The sequence below is a fragment of the Colossoma macropomum genome, unplaced genomic scaffold (assembly GCF_904425465.1).
Source record: "Colossoma macropomum unplaced genomic scaffold, Colossoma_macropomum, whole genome shotgun sequence".
In the NCBI taxonomy this organism is placed as follows: domain Eukaryota; kingdom Metazoa; phylum Chordata; class Actinopteri; order Characiformes; family Serrasalmidae; genus Colossoma; species Colossoma macropomum.
This window is the reverse complement of record NW_023495259.1, coordinates 103593-125844: the sequence shown is the minus strand read 5'-3', so window position 1 is coordinate 125844 and position 22252 is coordinate 103593. Positions and strand designations below refer to the sequence as shown.

Below are 22252 nucleotides of genomic sequence, written 5' to 3'. Positions count from 1 at the left end.
ATATGTGTATATATATATATAAATAAAATACACTGCAGCCACATTTTTGTGAAGAGGAATGTGGTGAAACACTGGTGAAACTTTCGCTGTGGTTTCCTGACATTCTTAATATAACACAGTTTTAGCTTTTTTGAATTTAAGATCTGAACTGCCATATTTCACAGAATTTCTTTTTTTAGATGTCCACTCTTCTCTGTTCTCCGCTCTTTGCCTGGTTTGATGGAGGTTACGTTGCGCTTGAGCAGTCTACTTGGAAACTGGGCAGTCGTACTTTCCTTCTTCCAGGAATGCACAAGTCTACAATATTTTCAGTATGATTTCCCTTTGTTTGTTGAGATATATCACCTTTTTTATTGTAGTTTGTGTAAAATTGGTGTTTATTTTCTGCAGGGTGAAGGTGGAAAACAAAAGTGAAAATCTAGAAATCGTCAGAGGAGACACTTTAAGGTTAGACATTAAATACCAACTTGCTTTTAGTGTAAGTGTACTTTTTTACCATTATCCCACCCTTAAATCTTACTTTCAGTCTTCCTTATATGCCCCTCCAACTATTTTGACATTTTTTTAAATTGTTTAGCTCTGCTTCTCATGGCTGAATGTTGTAATGGCTTAACTATTTTAACAGTACATATAAAAAGCTCATGACTAAACTGTTATTCTCTTCTTTTTTTTTTGTTTTAATGCTTTGAAAGTAAATTTTGGTACACCTAAACTGAAGTAATATCTTTGTTTTTTTTCTCACTTTCTCTCCTGCTTTCTTTCTTTCAGAAACACTGCGAGTGTCTTCCTGAGGAAAAAAGCGGTGCTCTCTCTTGGGTGCAGTCATTTGTATTATCCGTCCAAAATGCACTCAGAGTATGTATTAAAAACTACTGAGCTGTCTCACTCTTTAATTGTTATGTAGTGTTAATTAACATTTCTAAATGTAAGCCTAACCAGAGCCTTAGCAGATCATTGTGTATAAACATGACCGTAACAATGCTGAACACTCGATTGTTTTTATATTGAAAATGGAAGGAGGGCAATAGTGGAATTGCAAGAGCTGCAGCTTTAATTATAGCCTACATACAGAACCTGTCAGCAGGTAGTCTGGCACACTACATTCAGCATCACACTAGTAAGAAAGTATTTAAGTCTAAGAAGAAGTGTTTAAATCTTAGAAAGCATTTAAATCACACTAATAGTACTGGTCAGAAAGCAGAGGTGGTCAGTGTGGAAAAACTGTCCTCAATCTCTTGGAATGGAGTGGTATTGGAGTGATCTTGAAGTGAGGGAGAACACCATTTTAATCCGCCTGCTACACAGTTACATAGGAACTTACCCCAATATGAGTGACACAAACCGCTTCCAGCATGTGGCAGACTTGTGCTTTAATAATTCAGTATTTTTCTCTTTTATTATAAAAAGTTATATTTGAGAGGAAAGTGTTTCATGTGCGTTCTGGAGAAACTAACAATAGCAACTTCATTCAGTTTATCGTGCGCCTCTGTGTGCATGAATGAAGTGATTGTCCTTTACTGTTGTTAAAGCCTGCATGATGCTTGTTAGAAATAGTCTTGAGGTAGTTTCATTTTTGCAGATGCAGTTTAGATCGCGGTTCTACTCAGTCATTAGTTTGTAGCTGCTGTGAATCAGTGCTTTTAGCATTTTGTTGACATGTTTATAGCACCGTTAAATGTTGAGCTGATGATGTTGCTGGGGATGTAAGTAATCTGTGGTTCAGATGAGTGAACATTTTTGTTACTCGCTGTTCAGTCGCAGACTCTCACACACATGTATGTTCCCTCATATTGTTGCTGTCGGTTTTCTAATTAAAAAAGTAGACCATTCAATTCTTTGCCTCTCATAGCTCTTACCAGAACTCCAGACTGACCCGTACATCGAATACAGAAGTACAGAAACATACCTAACTTTATTTTTTCTGTTATTTATTTTAAGATAAAATTAAACAAAATTGTTTGTTGTTTAGTGTCAGAAGAAATGCTGTATAAATAGGCTACACTTTTATTCACCAAGGTACAATGTAAATATACCATCAAAGGTACAGTAATAGTTGTAAGCCCCAATTATATTTCCAAGACCTAACTGAAGGTCCTGAGGATGTACCCTTGAGAGTAACACCTCAGTGACAGTTAAGTACGTTTTATAAGACAAGACCTTTAAAAGTCTCAATGTCCTACATATCCGTTATGGCAATGTCCTTGTGTTGAGTGTGACAGAGAGGGAGTAGCGGCAGGACATTTGTCTGAGGGGGTACGGGGCTGTATGTTTGGGAACCACTGTTCTGAGGGATTCAGTCTTGTTTGTCAGGCTACAGAAGGGTTGGTTCAAGGGAGAGGAGAAGCAATTCCAAAGAGAGATATTACGGGATAGCGTCACATTCTCTCTTTATCTTTTGAGTTAAGAGACTTAAGACTTAAAGTGTTTCTGTATATCTCTAGGCTGGCTTGAATTGTGTTGAAGTAAGGTCTTTCCAGTCAGGGTGGACCTTAATTTTTTTTTGTCACCATTAAATAAGAGTCTAAATAAATAAATTAATGACTGCTGTGTTATTTTATAGGATGCTTGATTTACAGTGCACACTAGGTAGTCACGAAGTGGTCCCCTGTATCATCCTCATCATGACAGACAACGCAGAAATCTATAACATAGACTGGAGACAGTTCTTCAATTTTTACGATCAGCTGAAAGGCCTTACTGAGCAGTGAGTAACAATATGGATATGTACATCCTATTACGTGCTATTGCATATATATGGGCTTTTTTAAAGTGTAAATGTATGTCCTATTGCAGTTGTCTAGAATATGATCTGTCCATGGATGCCCTGCTGTCAGTTGTGAAGTCTGTTCCTGGTCTTAAAGGTATGAATCTGGCGTTAAGATTCTTGACAGTTGATGGTGCTTTCAGCATTGTTCAGCTTATGCTGACCTGTCCCAGCCTGCATAAGATTGAGTAAGTATCCAGACTCTCTGTTATAGTCTTTTTGGTGTTTGTTCATTTACAACCACAATTCCAAAAATAAATAAAAATGCAAAATGTTTTTTTAGACAGAATTTTTTTTTCAGTTAAAAAAACCTCCAAAAAACAAAAAGTTGTGATTTATAAAACTTGACCTGTATTTGAACAAAAACCGTGCAAATACAACATAATTAACATTTTACGTTATCAGCTTCTTGGTTTTCTATAAATACATGCACATTCTAAAATTAATGCCTGCAACACATCCCAAAAAAAAGTTGGGAAAGAGGCAAGTCTAGTAGCATTGTGAAGTGTTTAAAAAAAAAACCTTAAACAGATCATGCAGTTTTGCTTAGGTATGAAAGGAGCATCCAGGAAAGGCTCGAGTCGAGCTCGCCAGTGTGGCAAAAATGCATCAGCAAAAATCCTACAGTTTAAAAATAAAATTCCCCTGCCAGGGATTGTGAGGATTTTAGGTATTTCACCATCTACAGAGCATAATATCATCAAAAGAATGAAAGAATCTGGAGAAACCTCTGTACGTAAAGGGCAAGGTTGAAAAGCACAGCTGAGTGCTCATGACCTTCAACCCCTCAGATAGCACCATATGGTGGATATCACTACATGGATTTAGGCTTAATACTTTGTCAGTAAACACTGTTCATCACTGCATCCACAAATGTAAGACTGTATGATGGACAGTGGAAGCCATATGTCAGAAACGTCTAAAACACAGCTGAATGTTCTGGACTCAAGCTCATCTAAAATGGACTTACACACAGTGGATCCAGATTGTGCCAGCATAAAGTTCAAAACCCAAGGTCTGTCATGGTCTGCAGGATTAGCTGATAACCTGCATATCTGTGAAGGCACCATTAGTGTTGAACACATTTAGGAGCAACATCGTCCCGCTACTGGCTGCGGATACATGGGAGGTGTGGCCACATGCTGGAACATTGCGAGTAGCGCCAGACTCTCAGTGACTTAAATCATGTAAATGAGGTATTGTTGGTTGGAAGATATGCACATGCATTGCATGTGCTATATTGTGCTGGATTTTGGGGTAGTTTGTGCAGTGGCAGTGCCTACTGTCTACTGTCAGTGTGGAATGCATGTCTGTATATGACCTGCCTGCTATCCTAGCCGTTCAGTAGTACTGAGCTGCGGGTCTCCTCTGCTGCTTTGTGCAATAACAGAGCATTCATTTGAAGCACTATTTCCCGCCACTTATAACTCTGTGTCGATGCCACACTGGTGTCAGAAGTGGGATTGCCCCTTAGCAGATTGGAGGTGAATGGTAAATTCAGCAGCAAAATGGCAGAGAGGACCGAGCCTGGCTGAGCTGAGAAGACAGCGGTCAAGGCAGTGCGATGAGGCTTAACATTTTTGGTCAAGATCAACGTTGGAGCTTGACCAGTGTAGAAGCTTGAGCTTGGTCAAGGCCGAGCATCGGAAATACAGTGTCCCAAGTAGCAGCCTTGCTACCGTTTACAGCATGGTGGGCGGCAGAGAAAGCAGAGAACAGCTAAAGGAGTGCTATTGCTATTGCTGCTGTAGTAGAGAAAGCTGGCCAAGGAAGCATCACTGCTGCTGCCACCACCCCCAGTAGCAGGAGTGATGCTGTGAGCTGTGAGGAGATCCACCATGCTGGAAAGGAGGATGCAGCGCTCAGTCTCTCTGTTACAGCACCCTGCAGAAGAAGACACAGCCTCAAAGGAGTAGCTCCATGGTGCGAGTGTTAACAAGGACAGTGGACATTCTGTAACCCCTGCTCGGAGAGACTGCGAGGGTGGTGGTGGTGTGCCTCTGTGCTCTGTGGATTCATAGTAAGAGAGGCTTAAATCATAGTTTAGATTTTTGCTAAATCATAGTTATAGTAAATAAGTTGCTATTGTTAGTTGAAGGATGTGTACGTGTGTTGCATGTACTATATTGTATGGGGTAGTTTGTGCAGTGTTGGTGCCTTTTATCAGCATGAAATGTGTTGCTGTACATTACCTGCCTGCTACATCAGCCATTCAGTATCGCTGAGCAGCGGGTCTCCTCTGCTGCTACAGTGTTCAATAAAAGAGCATTGGTTAGAAGTTCTTTGTTTCCCACGTCTTCTTACTCTACGGCAAAGCCTTTTAGACACTCTTTTTAGGGATGTTCATGCTTAACATGACAGCAACAAGCCACAATCTACACGTTACAACAGTGTGGCTGCTTAATAATAGAGTGCAGATACCAGACTGGTCTGTCTGCAGTCTATAACTATACATTAAGTGTTGGTAAAAGGAAAGGTGATGTTACACAGTGATAAACATAGCCCAACATTTTTGGAACGTGATGCAGCCATCAAATTTGCAATAAGTGTTATATTTCCAAAAAACATATGAAGTTCATAAAGTAAAATCCCAAACATTGTGTCTTTGTACCATTTTCAATAAAATACAGGTCAAATAGAATTTACAATTCACTGCTTTCAGTTTTTATTAGTATTTTGCACATTTTTTTTGGAATTGGGGCTGTAAACTTGTAAGAATTATCATGTACAGTTTTAAAGGCAGCTTCATTTTTGCACTCTATATTTTGGATTGTATTGAGTGTATATGACTGAATATATTGAGTTTGGACTGAATTTTGCTAATGTGTTATCCAGTGCCAAATTAACAAGACTTTGGCAGTGCACGTAATAGATGTGATTGATGTGAAGTAATTTCATCAACATGAAATAACCTTGAAGTTTATTGTTTGTTGATTTATAAGGTTTCGATTGTTTTGACTTGTTGAGATTGTGTTTTGATCCAGTGTTACGGTGCTGGCTCAGCAGAGTAATTTCACCAGCAGCAGGTAGGACTTCACATAAGTATATGAATTATATTTTAAAATGTGGATGAAGATGTGTACACATATGTAGATTAATTACTACAGATGTCATTAGGTTAATACTGGAAGGGACAATAAGAATTTAACAATAACTCCTGAAATGTCAACACATTTTGTAACACACAGACAATGAGGACAACTTTTATTACAAAGAACATTGTCAGAACTGAACTACAGAGCTTCAGTCAAAAAATATCAGCAACACAGATTCTGTTGTTAATGAAAAGATAGATAATGTTCACAGGAAGATACCATACCGACATTTTTCATCAGAAGGGGGTGCCAGTCTCAAAAAGGCAAATTGTGCGAGCGCAGACAACAAAATTAAACCAACTAAAACCAAACAAGCAAGTCAACCTGATTCCAAAATAATCTTCAACCAAGTTTGGCAATAAAGTAAAAATACACTTACAGTGAAGGGGAGCAAGTGTTTATTCACTTATAGCCACTTCAAATCTTTGAACTTCTTGCAACTTAAAATTTGTTTTGTTTTATACTTATAAAAATGGACAAAAAATATGTATCCATGAGCATAAACAAAGATCTGCCTACAAATTTAAAAGACCACAAATCTATAATTTTACTTTGTTTCAAAGCTATTGTTGCAAATAGTTTTGTTTGCAACAGCTTCAAGAAGTCTATGGTAAGAAGTACCATAGACTGCTTTTTGCACTATTGTGGTTCAATTTTGGCCTATTCCTTTTGGCTTACTATCTTAAATTCCACAAGGCTATCAGGGTCCCTCTGATAGACTCACAGTTCCTCCATTACTTTTCAGTGGGATTAAAGTCAGGAGATTAGCTAGGCTATGTAAGGAACCTTCTTTAGAAACCAGTTCCAGAGGAAAGAAATTCTTTCTTAAAATTGTCACAGAGAAGTAAAACAGATCTCAGGGTTATATTAATGAAGGATCACTAATTTGTTTCTCCTAAACCCCCCTTAGGAGAAAAGAGGAGATTAACATCAGCATTTCACTGTGTGAAGTTCTGGTGATGAAGGAGAAAAGCTTGAGTTCTCCTTCTGCACTGACAGACTGCTGAGAGAGTTCCAGATTTATTTTCTTGGCCTGTAAGGCTACGTTCACATTACCTGGTTAAAGTGGCACAAATCTGATTTTTTCCCCCTAATGTGACTAAGATCTGATGTTTTCAGGGCTGTGTGGACACACAAATCTGATCTTTTCCAATCCGACCTGAGCTACTTTCATATGTGGTCCTAGATCGGATACGTATCCAATTTGAGGACATGCGACCTTAATGTGACGCTCAGATTGAATTCAGCCTTACAATGGCAGCAACGTCGAACAGAAGTTAAAGTGGAAAAGCCACACATCTCACCTTTTTGCCTTCATCTCACTCTAATAATGCAGCTAAGAGCTGATCAGAGTTAATTATCATCGCAGCAAAGGCTCGTTCTGCTCGTTAGTTTGTTTGCTGATGATGCACGTGACGCACATGATTCATTCACGTGGTAACACACCACCACCATGTCAGTGTCAATGCAGTGCTATGAATGATCCACCTCTCACATAATACCTGCTTTGTGGTGGTCCTGTTGGAGTTCTGACATTGATGAACAAAGTATGCAGAGCAAAAGACTACAGTCTGCAATTCTGATTCTGATTCAATTGTAGAACTACAAGGTACACCTATATGGTAAGTGGAGCTGATACAAGGGACAGTGTGTGTAGAAACAAGGCAGTGGTTTGGTTTTAATGTTTTGGATGATGAGTGTGTAAGGGAATGTGATTGTGTGGACACTTAATGCAACACTCTGCTATTTCTCTCCAGTGCACTCATTTATTTGCATTCCTATTTCATGTATATTGACTATCCTCTGAAGAAAAGGAAAATAAGAGACTATTTACAAAAACAGAAAGGCTAATCATGGATAAAGATTGGTATCAAAATTGTTGCCCCTGCATTTTTGGGGAAAATATTCTAACACCCTTGCTTTCCATATATATATATATATATATATATATATATATAATATATATATAAACTGTTATTTTCCAGTTAGACTAAGCGATAATGTATTGTTGAAAGGTAGCAGTAGTGACAGAAACAGAAAAGAATATGTGTACAACTATCACACAGACTCAGTTCTTGTTTTTTACAGAATGCAGTATTACATGAGTATAGGCAAATCTTATCCAGTGGTTACCTTGTGACATGCAGTTTGCTGTTTTAGATTTTGTAGTGGGAATTCTTATATCATAGCAGTTATAATACAGAAGATCATTAATTAGATTAATATTGTGTTAGGTGATTCTCTTCATCTATCAGAGGACATCAGACATGGCATGATGCTTGGTCATAAGTTGGCTTTTACTGTGTCATACAACTCTGTTGTGTGGTTTCCCTCTGGACAGGGAGAGTGACAGTGAAACGAACAGCGTATCCACAGATCACAGTGACTCAAGTGAATCAACAGACTCCAGGTATAAAAATACCCTTTACTTCAGAATTCTCAGTAACTTGTAGTTGCCAAAAAAGAGGTAAAAAAAGGAAAATATTCATTATTTGCAATAAAAACTTGAAATGTAGTTTGAAGTTTTAAAAGGCATTTGTGTAGTAGTTTGACTACATGTAGTCACACCACTGGTCAAACGACATAAAATATAAAATGTGCCATAACTTTTGCACAGGCCACATTTGATTATTATTATTTTCAAATATAATTTATTATAATATATAATTTAATTCAGCAAATGAACAGTAATTGTGCATTAAAATGTGCAGATGTGTGTTCTCTGTAGAAGATGTTAATTTCAAGAAAATATTATTTGACCAAGGGCACCTAAGCTTTTGCATACGAGATAAGGAAATGTGATTGGAAATGTGAAAAGTGTGGCCACTTAATGCAAAGTCTAGCTGCTACCTCTGCACACTGCACTCATTTATTTGCATTCTAATTTAGCACATATTGACTATCCTCTGAAGAAAATAAGGAGACTGTTCACAAAAGCAAAATGGTTATCCATTGACAAAGACTAGTTTCTAGTTCTTACTCTACATGTTTGTCTATTTCTTAGGCTGATTATTTGCAAAATTGTTATCCCAGAATTTTTGAGGAAAATAGCCTAGCAAAGGCCACATTTTATGTTTTTTTTTGCAATATTTTTAGTTCAGCAAATAAACAGTATTTGTGCAGAAAAAGAATATTTGACTACAACTATTACACATACGTTGCTGCTGGTTCTTTAAAATGTCACAGAATGCAGCATTACACAAATATAGGCAATTTGTGTCCAGCGGTTACCCCTGTGGTGTGCAGTTTGTTGTTTCAGATTTTGTAATAGGCATTTGTATATTATATAGCAATAAGTAGAATATTATTAATTACGTACAACACAGTTTTGTGGTTTCCCTCTTTACAGTGAGAGTGACAGTGAAACGAACAGCATCTCCTCAGATCACAGTGACACATGCAGTTCAACAAACAGGTATAAAAATACCATTTACTTTAGAATACTCCATAACTTATAGTTGCCAAAAAAGGGAAAACAGGAAATATTCATTGCATTTGTGAGTTGATTTTAGCAGTCGCCTACATGATAATGAGAATTCATTTTTAAATACTGGAATTAATCACTACAAAAAACTACAGAACTGAGTAAATCCATCTAACTTTTTTTTTGTTTTGTTTTGAACGATAGTGTTTCTGAAGAGATAGAAAATTACGAACTGGATCTCTGCTCTGAGCTAATAGTGAGGAAAAACGCCAGTAACAAATTCAAGTGAGGATGTTTCTTTCTGTTGTTATAAATTCACTTACATTACCATGCAAATCAAATGTGGCAGGTTGAATAAAGTAAACGTAAATATTAGGTGTTTTTTAAAACCATATCTTGTGCTTGACTTCAGGTTGTCTTTGAGATGTAATTCCTCGGATCCTGATACAAAGGCTGTTCTTGCATACATTTCACTCATCCTGACTGAATACACAGAAGAAAGTGAGATTGACTGGAGATGCTTCTTTCAGTCATACTACGACTCAAAAGGGTCAACTGAGAGGTGAGGACACACAGTTAACTCCTGCGTAGTTGCTTTCTAGCCTTCATAACTTCAGAACAGTTTAAGCGACAAACTTCATACATATATCAGAACACTCAGCAGACCCAACACTCACCTAGTATGATGTCACTGAGCTGTGACATCAGCAACAATGAATAATCCGTCCCAAAAAATCACCCAAATTCCTGATATTAGCGCTTTTAGCCTTCATATTCCAACAAAAAGTCAATATAACGGCAGGCTTCACACATTACAGCACTCAACAAACCCTGCCTTCACTAACCAGAATGATTTCATCCACAACATTAGCTAGCAATCCAGCTCCAAAATCACCCAAAATCCACTCACTACTGTTATTACATCTCTGATTTTAGCCTTCATAATATAACAGTTAAAATTGCGACATGATTAACACATCAGAACACTCAGCAGACCCTGTTCTCACTAGCCAGAGTGAGAACATCTAGCTCTAACCAAGCATTAGCCAAAAATCCAGCACTAAACACAGCCAAATCCACTGCTGTTACCTCTCTGCTTTAGCCTTTGTATGGCAACAAAATGGTTAAAACAGGGACACGATTCACCCATCACATCAATCAGCAGGACTTACCCTGTGTGTTCAGAGTAATTTTATGGGTGTTTAGCAAAGATTCAGTCAGTAATCCAGCTAAGAAAACCACCATTCAAATTCTATGTTTATGTCCATTTAAATGCCCCATTAAAATGCTTCACTGCACGTCTCCAACTGTCCTCTGATTGACTCAGACTCTGAGTTTAGTGATAATCAGAAATTTACAGCTAAACACAGATAAAAAGGACACAAACACTGTCACACTGTAAGGAATACGAGGCCATGTGCTCTGCGCTGTTTCTGCTTTGAGAGAGTGGGGAGAGGGTGGAGTAACACCACAGAGGGTGTGTTGCAATCCACAGGACTGTGTGTACTTTAATCTTTCACTCAAAATGAAACAAACAGGCAGTAAAACATATTTTAACACATAAATAACATATATATTATAAAATCAATAATATTTAGCTCTGTCTTTAAGTTTACCTTGCAACTCAATTTGAAATTTAAAAATAAAGCCTGTCTTACTGTGTATCAGTGTTTTAGTACTCAATATCAATAAAAAGAAAACATGGCTGCCCTATGCTAATCATTATTTTTTACTCAAAAATAATTAATAGGATGAACCACCATCAAAATTCTAACATTTTCAGCTCAGACACTCTAGACAAAAAAAATTCTGAAAAGGTATCTGAGGTGACTCATTTCTTAAGATGTATATAAGCAAAAATGTAAACAATTCTGCAGGAGCTTAGTAGATGTTTGATTAAAACATGAGCCAAATTCATAAAGATATCAAAATTCTTGCATTTACGTGTCAAATAATGGCATATCTGAGTATCAGGAGATAACAGGAGATCCTGGGCTACACATGCCATACGTAAATGACATATGGCACGTGTGACTGTCTCATGTAAATATCCTATAACTGTAGTTGTAATTGACCAAAACACCAAAGAATTTCACAAAATTACCCTAGGGTTCTAAAAGTCTGTTACATTTAAACTATATTACCAAAAGTGTTCACTCACCCATCCAAATCATTGAATTCAGGTTTTCCAAATCACTTCCATGGCCACAGGTGTATAAAACCAAGCACCTAGGCCTGCAGACTGCTTCTACAAACATTAGTGAAAGAATGTGTCGCTCTCAGGAGCTCAGTGAATTCCAGCGTGGTACTGTTATAGGTTGCCACCTGTGCAACAAGTCCAGTCGTGAAATTTCCTCGCTACTAAATATTCCACAGTCAACTGTCAGTGGCATTATAACAAAATGGAAGCAATTGGGAACGACAGCAACTCAGCCACGAAGTGGTGGGCCACGTAAAATGACAGAGCGGCGTCAGCGGAAGCTGAGGCGCGTAGTGCGCAGAGGTCGCCAACTTTCTTCAGAGTCAATCGCTACAGACCTCCAAACTTCATGTGGCCTTCAGATTAGCTCAAGAACAGTGTAGAGAGCTTCATGGAATGGGTTTCCATGGCCGAGCAGCTGCATCCAAGGCTTACATCACCAATGCAATGCAAAGTGTTGAATGCAGTGGTGTAAAGCACCGCCACTGGACTCTAGAGCAGTGGAGATGTGTTCTCTGGAGTGACGAATCATGCTTCTCCGTCTGGCAATCCGATGGACGAGTCTGGGTTTGGCGGTTGCCAGGAGAACAGTACTTGTCTGACTGCATTGTGCCAAGTGTAAAGTTTGGTGGCGGGGGGATTATGGTGTGGGGTTGTTTTTCAGGAGTTGGGCTCGGCCCCTCAATTCCAGTGAAAGGAACTCTTAATGCTTCAGCAGACCAAGAGATTTTGGACAATTTCATGCTCCCAACTTTGCGGGAACAGTTTGGGGACGGCCCCTTCCTGTTCCAACATGACTGCGCACCAGTGCACAAAGCTGGGTCCATAAAGACATGGATGAGCAAGTTTGGTGTGGAAGAACATGACTGGCCTGCACAGAGTCCTGACCTCAATGCGATAGAACACCTTTGGGATGAGTTAGAGTAGAGACTGCGAGCCAGGCCTTCTCGTCCAACATCAGTGTCTGACCTCACAAATGTGCTTCTGAAAGAATGGTCAAAAATTCCCATAAACACACTCCTAAACCTTGTGGAAAGCCTTCCCAGAAGAGTTGAAGCTGTTATAGCTGCAAAGGGTGGGCCGACATCATATTAAACCCTATGGATTAAGAATGGGATGTCACTCAAGTTCATATGCGTGTGAAGGCAGACGAGCAAATACTTTTGGCAATATGGTGTATGTGTCTTATTTGTGCTGGGACAATACTTTGCCTTAAGTTGGATCAAGTGCGCTGAGGGCAGAAAACACTGCAGTGCCCAGGGAATTGTGTTGGGGATCGCTGCTCTACTGTTCTCCGAATCATTGGCATTCGTGCAAGGATAAGGATGAGCAAAATCTGTAGAAAGATATTTGTTAGCTTTGTCTTGAATATACATGGGAAATCTAGCCTTCCAATTGCTCATCTTTACCAGTTTACCAATCTTTACCATCAAGTTGGATCACGCAGGGGTTCAAAAAAAAGGTCCGGCTTGATGTTTAGTTCTCAAATGCAAAATCAACATCATACTGTTGAAGATATGGTGACAAAAGTAGATAATGCACTCACATCTTCTGAAGACCAAATTTTGACTGAGTTCTCTTTGAATACTCTTTCAACATGCTTGCATTCATCAGATTCACCCGCTCTGAGGGTAAAAAGCACAACCGACATGACCAAATGTCCCTTCGCATGTTATGTACAATGACACATAGGGTAGCTTTAAATTAATATGTGAATATTGCAGGTCATTCTGGAGAGCACTGTGTTTGGGAGTGAGATAGTCTAGATAACTATGGCACTCCCAAAACATCTGAATCTCATGGTGGTGTTTTTTTGCATCCATCTCTAATATAAATGGGGACCCTTTTTAAGACGTTGTAATGAGATCTGATGATTGACAGGTAAATAACTTTATCAGAACCAGAAGTTTCAACCTTCATTAAAATATTTGATATTCACCCTTATATCTCCTACATATTATGCCCTACAATCTCACAACCACTGTAAAAAAAGAGAAATGTCTACAATTTTATAGTTTAACATAATGTGCTCTGATTTTCCAATTTATTAGGTATATCCCTAACATGAGTTGCACATTCCATACCAAGTCATATTTCATGAGTCTGTGGTGTATGGCACACAAGCGTTTCTAGCTACAACTAGCATCAGAGTTGATCACATGAATCACATGACGTGATTCACATGGATGGGAATTTGATTGAACCTTTGATCATTACTGTAAAAGTAACTGTACGGTCACACAGTATGTGACTACTTTTTGTTTTCAAATTAACTATTACTAATACTATACTAATTCGAAACAAAAATGATATCAAATGAAGTTGTGCTGCTTGGTGTCTAACTGTAGATCCACAGATTTTGATGGAAAGGTGAACAACATTTTGCGTTTCCTGCAAGATGTGTCTGGTCTGAAGGAAGTGGAAATGGGCATACACAGTCTAACTGAAACCTGGGCTTCCTGCATCCTTCACCTCTGTTATGCAAACAATAGCATTGATAATATCTGGTAAGAAAGCATCCTGATTTCCTTCCAACTCAGTCACAAGTTTGTGTGTTTGTACATAAATTAGTCATACGATACCAAATAATCATCATGATCATTGTTGTCCTTATAACTTGGTTACCAAACCAAATGAGAGAGAGGACAGAGTTTCAATGAACCAAGTGTTTCCTTTTTGACTGTAAAGTCGATGGTTTTTGTATTATGTATTCTTTCTAATAGCCTGCTGCTCGAAAAGGAAAAAGACATGGAGAGTGCTTGCTCATCTTTCACCATTAGAAGAAACCACATAGACTCCACGTAAGCCTTTTAAATCAGTTTTTGTTTCCTGTGTTTGACCTTACTGAAATTCCTAGCCAAGAATGTCCACATTAAATTAGTAATTCATTCTAAAAGTTTTTTTTGTCATTTTTTTAATAAAACTTTGTTCTCATGCTAATACGCATGTTCATACTTTAAGCAGTGATGACCACAATCACAGTACCACGACAGTGATGAGTAACAATAGAGTTAGCATATTACTTTTATTCTATTACTGTAGCCATTTTTTTACAATCAGTGGCAGTCTTCTCAATTTATCAGTCAGAGTGATCATACCATATGCTAATCTCCACTGGGTCACCACTCATGGCAAAGATATTTAAAAAATAACTTTTTGTGGAAATGAAAGCAGAAAAGTGATGTAATTGCATTGTGGACTTCTCTTTCTTTCTACAAATAAAATGAAATAAAATGTACTAACACGTGGCATGTGGTGGTGAGCAACAGGTTTTGAATTGTGGTAGAGGTCTTGGGGTCTCCTGGAGGAAAGTCTGGATATAAGGTGACCTTTAGTTATATAGTTATATATTTCATTTCCACCTGTAGTCTTTTTTTCACTTGTGTTAGACAGGAGTCATTTAATTTCATATCTGTATCATGAAAAATCATGTTTACACTTTTATGGATAATTAAAGAGAAAATATAGTATAAGAAGTATAGTAGAAAAACAGATTGTTATCAGCAGGCAAGTTTGGTGGATCCCATAAGAAATAATGTGAAATTCTTGCTTTATATTGGTAGTTACAAAGGTTAGTGTGAGCATTACACATCACATGTTCTCGAAGTTCTCTGCAGTCTGAGATGCACTCAAGCTTTACTGTTCACCAGTTTTAAACCAGAGTGACACAACACTAAATTATATTGCTATGTTACGAGTTTAGGCTAGGTGAGTTTACAGTTGAGGATTCTAATGTTGCACGCAATGAAAAAGACGAATGTCACTTTGTGTGCCAACCCTTGCGAGTAACACACCTGCATGTAGTACAGGTCTTTTGAATTTTAGCATTGAGCACCTACTGATTGGTTGATACTTTTTCTGATGATCACATTTCAATCAGTCACTGGTCACTCCCTGTGTTTTCTAAGGGTCACTGTTGAAATCCAGAGGGTAAAACACACAGAAACCTCGCCATCACTCATTTCCTTCAAGGTGCCTGATTCTGAGATCTGCAACATCAATGGGCATGACCTCCTTCACAGAATGCGATGTCTCAAATGTATAAATGACAAGTAAGAGTATTTTTGTATTTATAGATACTGCAGTATTTGAAAGTTTTGCCGCACCTGGTCAAATTACATGTTTTGTTGATTTTTTTAAGTGAAAATAACACATCCTCTACAAGAAAACACTGCATATTTGAATGCACAATTACTGTTACTTTGCTCAATTTGTTGTATTAAAAAATAAATCATAAAATGTGGACTATGCAAAAGTTGCGCCACATTTATTTGGCAAATAAATAGAAACTCTGGCCTAATGTTTGCAGAAAAATGCAATTTTTACATTTTCAAAAGATGTTATCTTATTTTTACTTAGAAAACTGACGGAACATGTCCTTTGGCCAGGGGTGCTCAAACTTTTGCATCTAATTATATTCAGACACTGCTACACAAACGCATTTTATAAAGTTTTTCATAACTACATTTCAAATTTTCATTGCTAATAATGAATGTTTCCTTTTTTTGCAGACCCCTTGAGTATGAGGAAGGCATAAATAAGCTGATGTCTTTACTCCATGGTATTCCTGGTCTTCAGGAACTGGAACTGGAAATAGGGACCCTGACTCGGAGCTGGGCTAACAGGATCCTCACCTTTAGCACCTGTCCCAGTCTTAACAAAATCTGGTAAGAACAGGCTTCATGCTTCTGTCTTTGAGTCATGCATGTGTAATGGATCCTTATATTTTATATCATAAAGTTCAGTGTTATTAGGCCATCTTTTCCTGGCTTGCCACATTTCTGTGGTCTGAATTTTGTTGCTTGTAATGATTGCATAATGAAGTGATTCTCAGTCCTGGTTCTGGAGGCCCTGCATTGTTCCATATTTTTCTTTCTCTAACATCCAGATCTCCCAGAACTCAGGAAAGCTTTGTTAATGAGCTGATTAGGGAGTCGTACTCCAGAACCAGGAATAAAAAACACTAGCATAATGTGTTGTAAAGACTAAAACAATAGCTGTCTTGTGTTTCAGTGTTAAAGGGCACATGTTAATGGAGGACGCAATCTTAACAATACAGAATGACTGGAAGCGTGACTGCATTGTGGTTCTGAAAGGGTTTGTTCTTTCTCCTTTTAACTACCCATTAATCTTACTGATAGATTTCAAAACATTTCATGTTCAGTGTGGCAAACCAACTTATAGCACTGTTCAGTGATGAATGGTGATGACGACACAGGGTGTGTCCCATTAGCTGGTGAGCTTTCTTAGTAGCCACTGTCTACTTAGGCAGCATTCTAACCGTCATCGAACCTTATAAGACACATAAATTAGACGCTGTAGTTAGACAGCAGTGATGTCACCGCTTGTTCCCGCCCACTGCACACGACCGGTGTTTACTTACCTCAGCCATCAGAATCGCCTCAGTGTTTTACCACCATGGATCCTGTTCTGGGGTTTTATAGTGATTTTGGTTGTATTTGCTCTGAATGAAACAGCAGAATAAAGAGGAGTTGTGGTCAGATACCCATATTAAAAAAATCGAGTGAGGTAACAGCCAATGCTCTCTCAATATTCAGTCAAAATAAGATATCTCAGTAGTCAGCATGTTTGAGGTATCTAAGAATTGAGACAGCCTTCTTGTCGGGACCGTGCATATTATGACGTAAAACACTGTCTATGTAGAGAGCTCACTAGGTTTTGAGACACACCCACAGAGTGCTGATCAGGTGTTTGAGGGCATGAATGAACATTAATATGGGGAGATTCACTCAAAAGAAGCCGGGAATATTCTGTAATAACTCTCACTAGGACGAAGCAATCTGAACGAAACAACGTGCAATGTGCTCCTCAGTATATGGAGCTTCGAACAAGCTGGGATGCCCCTGCGTCGGAGCGATGAGGTGGGCGCCGGACCGCCGTCGAGACATTTAACCTCTCTAATGCTTGCCGATACATTCAGGAACATGGAGCGCCACGTCGAAATGTGTCTGGCAGAAAATGGAGATCACTTCCAGTGTCGCATGTAATGCAATCGATTACACTTACGTCAAGGAATATAGCGTATATTTTTGGTTCAGATTGCTTCATCCTAAAGAGAGTTACAACAGAATATTCAGGGCCTCTTTTGAGTGAATTTCCCTGTAATGATATTAATAATATGTTTCCTGGCCTATTAATAAAGACAGAGATGCAGCAACTTAACTGCCAGATGCACAGAAGAAAACTAAATCCCGCACAGATATGTATTTTTGACTGTATAGTTCCAGAAACAGATCTATGTTTTTTGCATTATGTATTCTTTCTAATAGTCTGCTGCTAGAAAAGGAAAAAGACATGGAGAGTGCCTGCTTGTCTTGCACCATTAAAAGAAACCTCACAGACTCCACGTAAGCCTTTTGAGTCTTTGTTTCTTGAGTTTGACCTTACAAGTTGACTATCAAGTATACTCTGAAATTCCTAGCCAAGAATGTCCACATTAAAATAATAATGTACTCTAAAAGAAGATTTTTTGTTGTTTTTTATTTTTATAAAATTTTATTCTTGTGCTAATACATACATTCATACAGGGAGTAATAGGCCATAATGACCAGAATGACTTTTACCACTACAGCGATGAGTCACTATAGAGTTAGCTGTATTATTTTTATTCTATTACTGTAGCCACCTTTTTTACAATCAGTGGCAGTCTTTTTTTTTTACAATCTATCAATCAGAGTGATCATACCATTTGCAAATCTCCATTGGGGCACTTCTGATTACATAGATATTTAAAAATCACTTTTTGTGGAAACAAATGCAGAAGAGCTAAGTTCAAAATAAAATGTAATTGCATTGTGGGCTTCTTCTCTTCCTTTCTACAAATGAAATGAAATGCACAAATGCTTGGCATGTGGTGGTGAGCAACAGGTTTTAAATTATGGCAGAGGTTTTGGGGGTTCTCCTGGTAGAAAGTCTGACTATGAGGTGACCTACAGTTTCATGTATTTCATTTCCACCTGTAGTCTTTTTTTTTTTACAAGTATTATTGGACAGGAATCATTTAATATCTGCATCAATTAAAAATCATTTTCACACTTTTATGGATAATTAATGAAAATGTAGTATTAGACAGTAGAAAAACAGATTTAGTTGTCAGCAGGCAGGTTTGGTGGGTCCTATAAGAAATAAACGTAAGTATCCGTGAAATTCTTGCTTTATATTGGTAGTTACAAAGGTTAGTGTGAGCATTACACATCACATGTTCTTGAACAGTCTAAAATGAGAACTGTGCTAACCAGAAATTTGTTAGTTTATGGCATGGCTGCTAACATGATGTATTTTAGCTGTGCTCATGGCTGCTGCTTGACTGTTTTTGAACCAGAGTGACGCGGCACTAAATTATACTGCTATGTTATGAGTTTAGGCTAAGTGAGTTTACAATTCTAATGTTGCACACAGTGAAAACTTACAAAAGACGACCGTCACTTTGTGTGCCAACACCTTTATGAACGCTTGCGAGTAACACACCTGCATGTAGTACAGGTCTTCTGAATTTTAGCATTGAGCACCTACTGATTGGTTTATACTTTTTCTGATGATCGCATTTCAGTCAGTCACTGGTCACTTCCTGTGTTTTCTAAGGGTCACTCTTAAAATCCAAAGGGTAAAGCACCAAAAAACCTCGCCATCACTCATTTCCTTCAAGGTGCCTGATTCTGAGATAAGCAACATAAATGGGCATGACCTCCTTCACAGAATGCGATGTCCCAAATGTATAAATGACAAGTAAGAGTATTTTTGTATTCATTTTGTAGTTATAGCATTATTCAAAAGTTTTGTCGCACCTGATCAGATTACGTTTGTTTACTTTTTTAGTGAAAATAACACATCCTCTACAAAAAAAAACACACACAACATACTTGAATGCACAATTACTGTTACTTTGCTCAGTTTGATGTATGAAAAAAAAAGAAATCATAAAATGTGGACTGTGCAAAAGTGGCACATTTTAACTCGGCAAATAAATAGGAACTCTGGTCTAATGTTCGCAGAACAATGTCATTTTTACATTTTCAGGGGATGTGTTATCTTATTTTTACTGAGAAAATTGACAACACGTCCTTTGACCAGGGGTGCTCAAACTTCTGCATCTAATTATATACAGTCACTACTACACAAACGCCTTTTATCAAGTTTTTAGTATTTCATTCCTAATAATGAATGTTTCCTTTTCTACTATAGATCCTATAACTATGAGGAGGAAATGAATAAGCTGATGTCTTTCCTCCATGGTATTCCTGGTCTTCAGAAACTGAAACTGAAAATAGGGAACCTGACTCGGAGCTGGGCTACCCAGATCCTCTCCTTTAGCACCTGTCCCAGTCTTAACAAAATCTGGTAAGAACAGGCTTCATGCCGCCGTCTTTGAGTCATGCATGTACAAAGTGAGTGTAGCGGATCCTTAAATTACAGTTTCATATCTTAAGGTGCAGTGCTTGCCACATTTGTGAGGTCAGAATTTTGTAGCTTACTATTGCATCATGAAGTGATTCTCAGTCCTGGTCCTGGAGAACCCCTGCCATTCATATTCAGTATTTTTCTTTCTCTAACATCCAGATCTCCCAGAACTCAGGAAAGCTTTGTTAATGAGCTGATTAGGGAGTTGTACTCCAGAACCAGAAATAAGAAACACTAGCATAATGTATTGTAAAGACAATAGCTGTCTTGTGTTTCAGTGTTAAAGGGCACATGTTAATGGAGGACGCGATCCTAAAAATAAAGAAGAAGTGGAAGCGTCGTGACTGCGTTGTGGTTCTGAAAGGGTTTGTTCTTTCTCCTTTTAACTACCCATTGATCTTACTGATACATTTCAAAACATTTCATGTTCAATGTGGCAAACCAACTTATAGCACTGTTCAGTGATGAATGTTGATGATGACAGAGTGCTGAAAAGGTGTTTGAGGGCACAAATGGACATTAATAATAATATGTTTCCTGTCTTATTAATAAAGACTGAGATGCAGCAACTCAACTGACAGATGCACAGAAGAATACTGGTCACCGGAGAGTTTCCAGTCATGCAACAAGAAGGTGAAGCTATCACTGTGTAGAGGCTGTTTTTCAGAGCTGGATGAGAGTTACAGTGAGAGCGAAATAGACATTTATAAGGAGGTTTTTGAGGGATATGAAGATTTTCGGGAACCTGAATGGGATGATGAAGAGATGTGAGACTATTAAATGTTAGACTTCTAATGAAACATATTGACGAAAGAAGTCAACTCCAGGATATCTAATAGTCTTTCTCCAAAATGAAAATAAGATTGAAACAATTGAACACACAAATCAGATAAGCATTATGTAAATGTTTTGTAGTTTTAGGAGAGAATAGCAATGTTTTACTCACTACATGTTTTTACTGTACTTACTCATTTTTTTAAAGATTACAATTGCTTAAATGTGGTAGAGCTCATGGTGGGGGCTATTTCATTCCCTTTTGGGGTGGGGGGGTATTTTTTGTATAAAATGAAAAAGGAGAAATGCATATGGCTATGGAAATAAGCACATAGCCATTAAAGATATAAAAATATCATTAGCAGAGTAAATAAATAAATGTGTTGTCCTTTAAAATTGCCTGTGTTGACTGAGTCTGCTTTAAACTGACCATTGTCTACCTTCTCCTAATCTTTAATATACACTATATTGCCAAAAGTATTCACTCACCCATCCAAATCATTGAATTCAGGTGTTCCAATCACTTCCATGGCCACAGGTGTATAAAACCAAGCACCTAGGCATGCAGACTGCTTCTACAAACATTTGTGAAAGAATGGGTTGCTCTCAGAGGCTCAGTGAATTCCAGTGTGGTACCGTGATAGGATGCCACCTGGGCAACAAGTCCAGTCGTGAAATTTCCTCGCTACTAAATATTCCACAGTCAACTGTCAGTGGTATTATAACAAAATGGAAGTGATTGGGAACGACAGCAACTCAGCCACGAAGTGGTAGGCCACATAAAATGACAGAGCGGGGTCAGTGGATGCTGAGGCGCATAGTGCGCAGAGGTCACCAACTTTCTGCAGAGTCAATCGCTACAGACCTCCAAACTTCATGTGGCCTTCAGATTAGCTCAAAAACAGAGTAGAGAGCTTCATGGAATGGGTTTCCATGGCCGAGCAGCTGCATCTAAGCCTTACATCACCAAGCGCAATGCAAAGTGTCGAATGCAGTGGTGTAAAGCGCCGCCACTGGACTCTAGAGCAGTGGAGACGTGTTCTCTGGAGTGACGAATCACGCTTCTCCGTCTGGCAATCCGATGGACGAGTCTGGGTTTGGCGGTTGCCAGGAGAACGATACTTGTCTGACTGCATTGTGCCAAGTGTAAAGTTTGGTGGAGAGGGGATTATGGTGTGGGGTTGTTTTTCAGGAGTTGGGCTCGGCCCCTCAATTCCAGTGAAAGGAACTCTTAATGCTTCAGCAGACCAAGAGATTTTGGACAATTTCATGCTCCCAACTTTGTGGGCTCAGTTTGGGGACGGCCCCTTCCTGTTCCAACATGACTGCGCACCAGTGCACAAAGCTGGGTCCATAAAGACATGGATGAGCGAGTTTGGTGTGGAAGAACTTGACTGGCCTGCACCTCAACCCGATAGAACACGTTTGGGATGAATTAGAGCGGAGACTGCGAGTCAGGCCTTCTCGTCCAACATCAGTGTCTGACCTCACAAATGTGCTTCTGGAAGAATGGTCAAAAATTCCCATAAACACACTCCTAAACCTTGTGGAAAGCCTTCCCAGAAGAGTTGACGCTG

At 38.5% G+C, this 22252-nt stretch overlaps 1 protein-coding gene across 4 annotated transcripts; it reads left to right on the top strand.

Annotated features, from left to right (window-relative positions):
- Positions 1 to 203: 203 nt before the first annotated feature.
- LOC118801312 lies at positions 204 to 20859 on the top strand. 4 transcript variants are annotated; one of them, XM_036561564.1, is made up of 20 exons: positions 204 to 311; positions 391 to 447; positions 769 to 855; positions 2561 to 2704; positions 2794 to 2952; positions 5749 to 5790; positions 8201 to 8269; positions 9209 to 9274; positions 9488 to 9568; positions 9696 to 9845; positions 13832 to 13990; positions 14207 to 14284; positions 15392 to 15535; positions 15995 to 16150; positions 16497 to 16580; positions 17774 to 17851; positions 19086 to 19229; positions 19686 to 19841; positions 20180 to 20266; positions 20456 to 20859. In XM_036561564.1, exons 1-20 carry the CDS (start codon positions 220 to 222, stop codon positions 20670 to 20672), a joined length of 2250 nt encoding a protein of 749 aa, XP_036417457.1. In that variant the 5' UTR covers positions 204 to 219; the 3' UTR covers positions 20673 to 20859. The 4 variants fall into 4 exon arrangements, with proteins under 4 accessions (XP_036417457.1, XP_036417458.1, XP_036417460.1 ...); XM_036561565.1 differs by lacking the exon at positions 5749 to 5790; XM_036561567.1 differs by lacking the exons at positions 15995 to 16150; positions 16497 to 16580; positions 17774 to 17851; positions 19086 to 19229.
- Positions 20860 to 22252: the final 1393 nt, after the last annotated feature.